This window comes from Corella eumyota, chromosome 5 (genome assembly GCF_963082875.1).
Source record: "Corella eumyota chromosome 5, kaCorEumy4.1, whole genome shotgun sequence".
Lineage (NCBI taxonomy): Eukaryota > Metazoa > Chordata > Ascidiacea > Phlebobranchia > Corellidae > Corella > Corella eumyota.
In genome coordinates, this window is record NC_137494.1 from 13,868,198 (window position 1) to 13,880,463 (window position 12,266).

General features: G+C 28.3%; 4 protein-coding genes across 4 annotated transcripts; 1 reads left to right on the plus strand and 3 right to left on the minus strand.

Moving 5' to 3' along the window:
- Positions 1–463: 463 nt before the first annotated feature.
- On the minus strand, positions 464–5,171 carry LOC145752391 (uncharacterized). Its single transcript, XM_082568671.1, has 15 exons — positions 5,097–5,171; positions 4,919–4,977; positions 4,650–4,773; positions 4,450–4,561; positions 4,208–4,344; positions 3,940–4,060; positions 3,506–3,668; positions 2,909–3,081; positions 2,536–2,757; positions 2,384–2,456; positions 2,112–2,231; positions 1,681–2,007; positions 1,518–1,589; positions 1,023–1,244; positions 464–883 (listed from the first exon to the last, which is right to left on the minus strand). The coding sequence occupies exons 2-15, from the start codon at positions 4,968–4,970 to the stop codon at positions 849–851; spliced, it is 1,953 nt and encodes a 650-aa protein (XP_082424797.1). The 5' UTR covers positions 4,971–4,977; positions 5,097–5,171; the 3' UTR covers positions 464–848.
- Positions 5,171–6,123, minus strand: LOC145752392 (putative hydroxypyruvate isomerase). The gene has a single exon (XM_082568672.1). The coding sequence runs from the start codon at positions 6,086–6,088 to the stop codon at positions 5,312–5,314; it is 777 nt and encodes a 258-aa protein (XP_082424798.1). The 5' UTR covers positions 6,089–6,123; the 3' UTR covers positions 5,171–5,311.
- An 889-nt stretch (positions 6,124–7,012) lies between these two features.
- LOC145753542 (transcription factor RFX4-like) lies at positions 7,013–11,079 on the plus strand. Its single transcript, XM_082569947.1, has 11 exons — positions 7,013–7,136; positions 7,239–7,411; positions 7,931–8,151; positions 8,441–8,535; positions 8,679–8,848; positions 8,985–9,150; positions 9,557–9,753; positions 9,832–9,981; positions 10,050–10,229; positions 10,333–10,471; positions 10,688–11,079. Exons 1-11 carry the CDS (start codon positions 7,013–7,015, stop codon positions 11,077–11,079), a joined length of 2,007 nt encoding a protein of 668 aa, XP_082426073.1.
- A 489-nt stretch (positions 11,080–11,568) lies between these two features.
- On the minus strand, positions 11,569–12,151 carry LOC145753543 (EF-hand calcium-binding domain-containing protein 11-like). The gene has a single exon (XM_082569948.1). The coding sequence runs from the start codon at positions 12,010–12,012 to the stop codon at positions 11,569–11,571; it is 444 nt and encodes a 147-aa protein (XP_082426074.1). The 5' UTR covers positions 12,013–12,151.
- Positions 12,152–12,266: the final 115 nt, after the last annotated feature.

Genomic DNA, 12,266 nt, shown 5'->3' on the forward strand with positions numbered 1-12,266 from the left:
TCAATAGTAGCCAATATTGAAATATAACTTAGTGTAACAAACGGCGTAAACATCCCAATTGCCCCAATCTTTGTTGAACTTGTCTAGTAAAATATTTATCTGTTTTGACACGTTCTGATAAGGCGTGTTAGTTTTTGGCGCGAATTACTACGTGAAATATGTTGTGTTACATTGGAAAGAGTTACGTTTTAAAGAATCTACTGAACGGTTGTGTTTGGTCGTTGTGGTGCTAGTCTATATTTTAAAGATAAATGTTATATGCTGAACTCTGTGATAGGTTATGAGTTGTCAATTAGGTACGGCAGGAACTAGGCGAAAAATACCCAACATTAGCAACTGACAAAGGCAGAAAAATTATAAAAAAAAGTTTATACTTATAATGTAAGCTTGGATAAATAGAAACAATCAATTTATATTGCTAATGTTTTTTAATTAAAATACATTCTAGTTAAGCAGGGTTTTTTAATTTAAAACAAAATGGGTTTGGTAACTATGTCATGTAATATCGCTATATATTTATAAATTTTGGCATGTTTTTATTATACAAAAACATATTATACTTATACTTTATATTAACTACCATTCCATTTAAATAAGGGCATATTTAGGAATGTGATATAACTTTTTTTTGGATTTGATTTTTTCAAACCACTTTTTCTACAAAATAATGAATTTGCTTTTGTCATTTTTTCAGTGCAATAACGAATTGTTAATTATACATTTCTTTTCGGTTATTTTCATAAATGCAAGAAAATGTAAAAAAGACCAAAATTTATAAAAAGCAAAATCATATTAATTTTAATATTTTTCTAAATTTACTGAAATTTTACTTATTAGCACCAAACCAACTATTTTATTGTCTTTCTTGATCTTGTCATGTAACCTAAATACAAAATTAATAATAAATATCCCATCTTAAATTCACAAATAAAAAATATTAATTTTTGCAGTTAGTTTTAAACCAATTTAAAAAATTTGCAGTTAGTTTTAAACCAATTTAAATTATATTCCATCTAACTTACTGTGGTTACTCCCAGCTGAAGATTCAGAATCAGATCTACTTCTTAATTTACGCTCGCTATAGAAAGTCTTGACCGCTACTTCCTCGTTATTTACAATGGAGTTATCTTCCGGAATGCAAAACAGAGACTTGTTTACTTTCGATACTTTTATAATTGGTTCATTTTTTGCTTGTCTTGCTTTTCGTTTTGGAGTTGTCCGGAGCCTCGATAAAACCTCATTATCTGTAATAAAAATTGAATATTTTTGTGATTTTTTTTATATTTACGTATCCTCAAGGTAAACATAAAGTAACATTAGTTACCCCAACCCAGTCTCAATTTGTCTTTTGCAGTTTGGGATTTTATTGATTAAAAATTATAGCGCATTACTCAAGGGCGCTACAGCATTAGAGCAGTAGGGATTGATCCTAAAAGCTTGTGTAGCGAAGCCAAGCGTTTTGACCACTACGCCATGCTGCTGATTAATTTATTTACCATGTGGAAATTAATGCCTACCTTGTGAGGCTACTTGTGAGTTTTCGGCAGTATTATTTTGGGTTGTTTCAGAATTTTTCAAGGTTTCATTATCTGTAAATACAATAGTTTATAATTTACTGGTATGAACTTAGAAGTACTCTTAATTTTAATAAGTTTTATTTATTTTTACATTTAACTTTACCTAATAAATGTTTGGTGTCTTCAAGTAACTTTTTTTCATCAACATCACTTGAATCATGATCACTCATGCCATGATCAGATTTCTGATCACTATTTTCGTGATTATCATTTTCATGGTCACTAATTTCATGATCATCTTTTTCATGATCACTATTTTCATTATCAATAATTTCGTGATCATCGACTTCATGATCACTAATATTATCATGATCACTGGTTTCAGTATCACAAATTTCATGATCATCATGATTTATCACGCCAGACAACAAATCAGGATTATTTGCAAAAATTAAGCTCCCCTTTGTTGATATCTCAAACAATTTATCATCTAAAACATAAAAGAAAAATATTAATTAATATCAAAAAAATTTAGTTTTTTAAAACTAAGGTTAAAAAATTTAAATCATTTACAAATAACATTTTTTATTTTACCCAGTAAATATTCACTTTCTTCAGCTAATTTAATATCTTCAATATTCTCCATAATAATATTATTGTTATCCGTGGTTAATACATTGTCACCAGTGGTTACTATTTCAAACAGTTCTTTGTCTAAGAATAAAAAAATTTGATATTTTTGATTTGGAAAGGTTAACAGTTTGGCCTAAACATAGAGTAACATTTGTTACCCTGACCAAGTCTTGAGTTGACTTTGGCAGTTTGTTAAAATTAAAGTTTTTTATATAAAATAAGTTTATAATTACCTGATATATTTTCTATTGGATTGATTTCATTTGTCTTTACTTGCTTTTCTTCAAATTTGGGTTCATGATATAACTATTATAAACAATAACAAAATAATTTTAAAATCCAAAGCCAATAAAATAAAAATTTAACAAAAAAAATTTTTTTTTACATCAACAAAATCTTCTAAAATTTCGATCTCAGCTTCTTTTAGTAAATATTCTGTTATTTCTCTGGGAGTTGAAGCTTCTGTCAGGGGGGTCATATCAAGTAAGTTTGACCCTTCGACCCTTGAGATCACCCATGCATGAAAGCTCTCTGGTGCCGCACACTGGCCACTTATTTCGAGAATTTTTTTGGTGCATTCTGATTTTTTGTCTACTACTGATAAGCCCTACATAAAGAATAAAAGTTAAATTTAATAATTAAATATCAAAAACATTTTAAGTTTGTAAAAAAAAAATTTTTAAATGTAATTCTGCAAAATTTAAATTAAAAAAATATTTTAAACGACAAAAAAAGTACAAAAATTTGGTTAAATCTACCTGCCGGATCACCAACATAATTTGAAGGTATCTTATAACTGATAAGTTTTCAAGACTTATAGTTGTTCTTGTGAAGAAATAAACATATAAAGGTGCAAGTAGGGAATGATATTTGGGATTTTTGATTGATGTTATTTGTAGCAAAGTGTCAATATATTTACTCGAGTTTAAACCTGAACAAAAATATTCACATTAAATATTTAAATTAATGCTAAAATACTGTGGTGTGGTTGTATACACTTGGCTTTACTGTATAAGGTCCTCAGTTCGATTCCAACTAATTCCATGCTGCAGCGCTCTTAAGACTGGGATGGTAACGAATGTTACTTTATATTTAGGCTGTGAAGTCAATTCCAAATTAAGGATAAAAATAAATAAAATACCCTAATCAAAAAGTAATTGTTTTCATATTTATACTTGAAGTAGGAAGGTCAACTACACAACTTACCATAGGGTAACATTTGTTACCCTTACCCAGTTTCAAGTTGATTTTGGCAGTTTTTATGATTTTTAGAAAAAAAGCTATGCATCAAAGAAGGTATACATTAAAATAAATAACCTACTATAATTTCAAAACTTGAAATATTAAAAACCTACCCAGCACAATGTTAATTAACTCAATTAATCGATTTCCAGTTTTCCCTTTAACTTTATCATTGTCACAATTCAGTCTGGAAATATTAGATGTAGCATCAATGTATAGAGATAATATTGATGAAATTACATCAAAAAAATCACTAACTTTCTTGTGTGAGAAATTCTGTAGAAAAACAGGGTTAAAAAAAAGTTAATAAAAAAATAATTTTGATACCAACAATATAATAAATAATAAGTTTAACTTAAAACTTAGTTAAGGAAAACATATAACTTTAATTTTTAATTTTTAATTTTTAATTTCAAAACTTTAAAAACTTAATTTTAAATTTCATTTTTGCGAGTTTAAAAATCAATTAATAATTTTTTGAACTTATAAACTTTGTAATTTTAATTAATAACTTTACTTAAAATAAACCTCAAGAACAAATAATTACCTTTCTTTGAAAAGTATCTGGCAGTAAGGTTAAAACCTTTAACATTTCATTAGTAATATTTTCTAATTCTTTTACATCACATTTTTTAGTAAGAAGTTCGTCCAGTTTAGTTTCAAAATAACTAAAAAACAATAAATATTTAATTTAAAATAAAAATATTCTTCTAATAAGCCAAAGTAAAACATTATTTTTAAAAAAAGTAGCGCTTATGTTTTTTAGGTACCGAATTATTTTTTTTTAACAATTTATTTAAAAAGTTAGATCTTACCGAAATAATGTATGTGTAATAGCATACAGTATATTAGAATGGGTTAAGGTCAAAGCTAGGTTGCATAATTTCGTCACAATTTCTTGTCTTTCAGTGGCACTTAATTGTAGTTTATTAACTACATCATTTAAAATACTCTAAAAAATCAAATCCATTAAAAAAAAAAAAATTTATTATTTTCTTAAGCGGACAGTGTTGAATATAATATTTATTTCAGTTTTGAGAGTTTAAAAAAAACTCACATTTAATTTGGTTTGATTTTTTTGGTTAGAAATAATGTTGCCAATAACTGAGTTGGTGTCTTCTAAAACAAACTCAGAAGTTGTATATTTATTTGGTTTATTGTCAAAATACCTTAAAAAAAATAAACACATTAATAATGTCTATTTAACTTTAGTTAATTATTTACTAAAATATGTAACAAATTTTTTTAAATAAATACCTTTGAAAAATTTGGAAATGATTTTCATTATTCTGCAGCAGATTTGTTTTAATTTTGCTTTTAGGTAGCGAGTCAATTGCTTGTTTAAATATTTTCAAAAGCTGGTCATTCGGTAAATTTTGATCTAAAAAAAAATTTAACATTGAGCATTTTAAAATATTACATTTAAAAAAATCAACAATTATAATAATTTAAAAATTAGGTATTTATTGATTATTGACTATTTTCTATTATTTGTATTTAATATATACAAAAATAAATCCAATTACCATTAAAACGCTGCGCAAGTTTAGCCAAATATTTTGCACATTTTTTATCCATGTTTTACCTAAAAATAAAATTTGCAACAAAATTTTAAAAGCCTTATGAACTAGAACTTATTATTGACTTTGGTATAAATTAAATATTAACAAAATAATTACATAATGTAAGAGTTTAGTATATTACCTTGGCTTTCAACTGCGAAAAAACCCAATCTTTTATTAATAATTTTAACTAGCCTATTTATATATAACTTTTTCTAAAAATTATAAAGATATAAATTACAAATGCTTGAAAATTATAAAAACAATAACATGATAAAATATATATAAAGGCTACACCAAAAATAATTGCACAAAATATTGAAAACATAATCAAAAAATCAAAAATAAAGTCTTCATTTATTTAATATAATCTGAAAACCATTTTAAACTATTTTGAGTTGAAACTTCTGGTTTATATTCACAACCTATCCATCCTTTATAACCTAATTTCTCAAGAAGTTTGAAAATATAGGGGTAATTTATTTCACCCTCTGATAAAGGGTTACCACGATTTGGGACTTGGCTAATCTGAATATGTCCAATATCGTTGAACATTTCTTCAATAGTGCCAGTGATGTTGCCTTCCTCAATTTGCAAATGAAAAATATCGAGTTGATATTTAATATTCGGCAATCCCACCAATTTTAAGATATCCTTTACTTGATTTTTAGAGCTTAGAAAATAATCAGGTATCATAAGGCTGTTGATGGGCTCAAGTACACCCTGCATACCATATTCACTTAACTTTTGACCGGTATATTTGAGGTTTTCGACAAACGTATCTTGAGCCTGTTGTTTGGTCTGTTCTGTACCAACTCTTCCAGCCATTATATGTAAATTCTTACATCCTAATGCCAATGCATACTCAATAGCAATCTCCAATTCCTTTTTAAACTCCTCTTTTTTGTTGGAATTTGCTGCATGGCCAGAAGAAATAGGATCACCAGTGTTAATAAGAAAAACTTCAATGTTTGCTTGTTGTTTTGCTTTAACTAAATCAGTGGTTGATTGGTCATATGGCCAAGCTATTTCTACTCCCTTAAAACCAGCATTGGCAGCAAGTTGAAATCGATCCAAGAAATTTGCTTCTTTAAAGAGCCACGAAATGTTTGCACAAAAATTAAGTTTAGACATGATTTTAGATAATTTAAACTTTTATAAAATATAGATATACCTAAAATAAAAAAAATAATAGTTTGGACATCAATATATAAAATGTAAGCATTTTAGAATCAAATTTTTACATTTTAAAACGACTTTTGTTTATTAACATTGCCGGATTGTTTTTGCAAAATTAAATCAATTTTTTCTATTCTTTTTCAGATTTTAAAAACATTTTTAGAAACCTGACTAAAGAAAGTACTGTTTACACCTTTCTTAAAAACGTCGTGACAGCATGACCTACACATTCAGATAGTCTTGTGTCTTATCGTAGAAAGGTATCGTAATTCTGCCAGTAAAAATCGAATTTAAAATCTTTGCCTTCACTAACTGTTTTAAAAAGCATGGTTTTTCATATGCCATCAAACTCTATGGATTACTACACAAGCAAAAACAAATAAACTAAACGCCTGTTTTAAAGCGTTCTATTTTAATCGTTTTATCTTTAATTTTGTTTTATCTTTAAAAATTTGTTAAACTCTTGCCATGTGTTGCAATAAGAGTTATAACCGAAAAGGCGACACTTTTTATTTAATAAATAAAAGTTGTTACCCTATTTCAGGATAAACTCGTCAACAATATGTCATTGTTTACAAACAAATACAATAACATTTTTAGTATCAATTTTTAAAACAAGTTGACGACATTCTTTAAAATAAATTATTTCGTCTTATAAAATAGTATTTAGTTTATTATATTGAAAGATACAGCTTTATTTAACTACCAACTAATTAAATATTAACATTTATTACAGAAAGTAATTAGTTAACAGCCTGAATTTAACATTTAAAGATCAAATCATATAAAAAAGGCTATTTTTGATATAGATGTTATGCTATTTTTCAACTTTGAGCAATATAGAACGATACAAATTAACAACTTTTGCGTTTTCCTAAAATGCTTTCAGTTATGATTTCGTCTTCCCAAGATTCAAACATAATTGTTAGCTCGTCCCAAACTGCAACTAGTAACACCACTTCTAATGAAATAGCTGTAGTTGACGAACAAGGGAATACAGTCGGTAAAAAGTGAAATTGTTAAGGTTTAACGTAGGTTTAAAGAAGCCATTTCCGTTCAAAACGCTTATATACCCCTCCTTATTTAACTTAATTATGTTGTATAGGTATGCTTATTTCCAACTCTGCCCAATATTGTGCGCCAAGACCTCAAGACGTTGGTCTACATTTACGTTATCCAGTCCCCTGTAGTAAGCAAGCTAATGTAACAGCTGACTGGCTAAAAGCTAACTTTGAAGAAAATGTACTGACCAGCGTACCAAGAAGCGTAATGTTTGAAGTAAACACTGCTTATTTAAAATTCAAAAATTACTGACTTAAAAATATATTATCTTAAGCATCACCACAGCTTTGAATTGTACAAGTTTAAGATATTATTGGATCAAACTCATGGTACTACCCCCACTCAGTCTTAAGTTGTACAAGTATAAGATATTATTGACCTCATAATATAACTCCAACCCAGTCTCAAGTTGTACAAGTTTAGGATATTATTGACCTCATATTCCCAACCCAGTCTTAAGTTGTACAAGTTTAAGATATTATTGACCTCATAATACTACCCCAACCCAGTCTCAAGTTATACAAGTTTAAGATATTATTGACCTCATGATATTACCACAACCCAGTCTCAAGTTGTACAAGTTTAAGATATTATTGACCTCATGATATTATCCCAACCTAGTCTCAAGTTGTACAAGTTTAAGATATTATTGACCTCTTGATACTACCCCAAACCAGTCTTAAGTTGTACAAGTAAATGTAAATAATGTATAACCTACCAACTACTGCTCAATAGGAATACACAAACTACTGCACCCCTTTGAAAATGAAGCCATTTAACCAAGCAGTATTTGGTAAAGTAGTCCGTGCTTGCTTTCCCAACCTAGCTACACGAAGACTCGGTATGCGAGGGCAGTCTAGATACCACTACGCTGGACTTAGTGTTAAATTGGGATCGCCTTATGTCAATAAGTTCCATACTGACTGCGAAAAACTTAACGTTCTAAGAGTCAACAAGTTAGTAAACTTTTGTTTTTATTTACCTTGTTTTAAAAAGTCTAAAAGTCAAAGGACTTTTGTTACTCTATGGACAAGTTCTATTTTAGAGCCATTTTAAATAATATTTGCCCAGTAATATTACCTGCTAAATAGGTAAAATTGTAACGATTGGTTTTTAGTTCCTATTAGCCATTGCAAACGATATAACTGTACAAATTAAGCATGGAGCCTGTACAACTGTACAAATTAAGCATTATAATATGTAACAATTTTCGATTTTACAAGGGTTTTTAACGATTTTTCTTAGTAGTTATCAACGAAAACGTGAAGTTGGTGCTCACGTGACTATTGACGGTTCTTACAACGATGTTGCACAAATAAATAACGAAAATAATGGAAAAGGTTATTTTTTGAATAAAACTAAACATATTTAATCTTAAATTAGGTATAATCCTTCATCTGTATGCATTGAATAGCAAAAATAATACTAACATATCACAATATATTTAAGACATAAATTTACTAAATATTTTTTTTATTTTTAGGTAATCTTAATTTTATATCGCTAGTATTACCTCCATACCCTACTGAACAAGATATGATAATTAAGAAAGGTTGGTCTAGTGGGTTGATGACTAATTTCTTACATTTTTATCGGACATACAACGGAAAATTATTGGGCTTTATCATTAGCTTGGATTTTCAAAATTCAAATGTAAGAATAAAAAAATAAAAATTAATTTAAATAAAACCTTTTTTTTTATTTAATATAGTTAAACAAACAATAAAAAGTATGTTTAATTTAATAAAAATTGTTTTAAATTTTGCAGTTTAATTTTTAATATTTTTAGACACATCTACGAAATTTCATCGACAGCATTCCAGAACAATGCCAGTCATTGTTTCAAGACAATTCGCTTTGTGACGTTATAGCATTATGTGATGACATCATGTTTCAAGAAGCAACCGCTGCGCTTTTGCCAAATTGTTTGGCGACTTTGACTACAGAATTTAACGGTAGTTGTTAACCTTATGATATTACCCCAACCCAACCCAGTCTTCAGTTGTACAAGTTTAAGATAATTTTGACCTTATAATATTACCCCAACCCAGTTTTAAGTTGTACAAGTTTAAGATATTATTGACCTTATAATATTACCCCAACCCAGTCTCAAGTTATACAAGTTTAAGTTATTATTGACCTCATGATATTACCCCAACCCAGTCCCAAGTTGTACAAGTTTAAGATATTATTGACCTTATAATATTACCCCAAACCAGTCTTAAGTTGTACAAGTTTAAGATATTATTGACCTCATGATATTACCCCAACCCAGTCCCAAGTTGTACAAGTTTAATATATTATTGACCTCATGATATTACCCCAACCCAGTCTCGAAAAAGTACATTTTGTATACACTAGGAACAGTACGAAAATACGCAAAAACTCTTCCAATTTGGATATGCCAAGCTGGTACTTATACAATAGACGAACAAATCATCGAAACCAGAGTTAACTCAGCGAAGAAATGGTGCGAATTTGTGCAACGAGTAACAGCATTGTGTCACGTGACCAAAGAAACAAGGAAAACGCTAAGACATGCGACTATAGTAAGCCAGGTAACAGTTTTAACAGCTCAAAAGGCTAAATGTCTAATGGTAAAAGGGAGATTTAAATTGTTATTGGTTTGTGTTTAGCTTCTTGACGCTTTAAAGAATATTTCGTTGAATCACATAATAGACCAATGTGAATTTGCTGGTAATATTTCGAATAATAAAAAAAGAAGCGAGTTAGTGGAAAGAGAAGACTGCCAAAAATACTTTAACCATTTCTGTAAACTGCTACAGGTAAATTAGAAGTATTTTTAAATTAATTTTTACACCAAAAATAGTGAGTAAAAATTTTGTTTTTAAAGGGGCACTCCAGTGTCGAAAATTACGCCGCATTCCTAGAGTTACTCGTAGAAAAACACGGGTGCATGAAACCAAGACCACGTACGCCCGATGACGTCATTTGTAATGATGACGTCATGACGGATGGTACGCGACAGTTTGTTATGAAGTGGGCGATATACGCGAGCAAAATGTTAACAGAGGTAAAAAATAAACTTAAAATAACATTTTGGTCAATGTTTTTAAAATTAAAGGCCTTGTAACAAACCTTTAATAGGATTTTTTACAGATTTTTTTCTTTTTTAGATTACTCTTAACTCTAGCGAATCGTTTGGGACATTCCATCTTATAATGTTGTTATTCGGTGATTATATTAATCACGTTATATTGCTTAGAAAAGAACAGGATGACAGGCTAAAAAAGATTGCCAAAGTCGTAAAGAAGGGTAGGTTAATATTAAATAGTATTGCAATTATCTACTCAAGTAGCTTTACCTAGAGTAACATTTGCTTGAGGGTTTAAGATATTATTAACCTGGTGATATTGGTTAATTAACTTAATGATAGGTACTTATTGATTAAACCCCTTATTTAGTATGCTATAGCAATGATTTTACTGTAAAAATTATATTAAGAATACACATTTAAATACAATTACACAGAATCTTCTTATTGGAAGCATTGGCTACCGTCCTTACCTCTTAAAGAAAACCCTAAAGTCGCTGAAAAATCGACCATTTTCTACCCAGAAACATCAACGCAAACTGTTTCCCAATACCCTATAGTTACCCCTGGTGCACAATATCGCAATACACAGTTTGTTATCAACCCACCATTACAATACAACAAGCATGCGGTTGTTCAAAATCAGTTTAATTACGGCTGCCAAGATGTTATTGTAGATGAACAATACCGACAGCATACCGTTTGTCTTGATGGTAATGGTAGACCAGCAGTAGCAGTTGAACCAGCGTTTAGTTCAAAAGTTTCATCGTTCTATTTACTACCAGGACAAATAAGTAAACCACAGAGCGCGATTTTACTTAAAAAATAATTTATTTTTCATTTTTTGTTGAGTTTTTTATGTTTTTTTTTTATCAATTTTAGATTTTATTTTGTATGAAATTTTTATTTATTTTAAAATATGTTTATTTATTTTTATATATTTTACTTTATTTAAATTTATTTTAATAAAAAGCATTGTTGTCAAATTTCTGTTAATTAATTATAAAAGTTTATCTAAACAACTTAAAACAGTCAAAAAAATAAACAACAAAATAGTTATTTAACAAAAAGTATAAAGTATTTTTTATATATACCTTGCCTTTGTTTTTTTGGGGAGCATCTTCAGTTAACAATTAAAACAAAACTTTTATTTTTATCCCGTTATACATATTTTTAAATTTATCTAAAAATTTAAACAAAAATTTTGTTAATTTACATTACAATATATATATACATTTAATAAAATAAATTAAGTTATCTGAAAAATGTTTGCAAACACTAAAGAAAAAAAATGTTAAACTTATTATTTATAGGTTTATTAATTAGATGAAGTATGTTTAATCATCCTTTCAAAATCTCTATAACTTATTTTTCCAGAATTGTTTCGACAAACTTCTTTAAAACAAGCAACAACATTTGATTCAGATATATTTGGTGCAACTGATTTAAAATTTCTTTTTATATCATCCAGGGTCAAAAAACCTTGACAATGAACATCAAAAGCATAAAAAAGATGCCGAATATTTTGATTTATGTCTTGATTTGCCATTTTAGCTGACATTAACCTCTCAAAAACTTCAAAACTCATTCCAATTTCTCTGTTTTCTTTGTTTTCACATTCTAGAAGTTGATTTATTTCATGTTTTGTTGGTTTGTAGCCGAACAGATATAACATGGCTACTTTTAAGTCTTCTTTTGATAAAAATCTGTTTTGATATTCGTTAAAATCCTGAAATACTGTTTTTAATGAAATGTTATCCATTTTTTTAAATAAAAATTGTCAGTTTGTTCTTCATAAAACGTTGATTTATCCTTAATGTAAAAAGTCGTCTATTCTTCAACATAAAAGTTAAGCTGACAGTACTTATTTAAAACAAGAGTTGATATAATACGTTTCTACCTAGAAATAAGATTAAATGTTTTTTTAGACGAAATAAAAATCAGTTTGACAACTTTTTAACGTTTAAGTAAATGCGCGTATTGTTGTTGATGAAAAATACCTAAATGTAGCTGTTT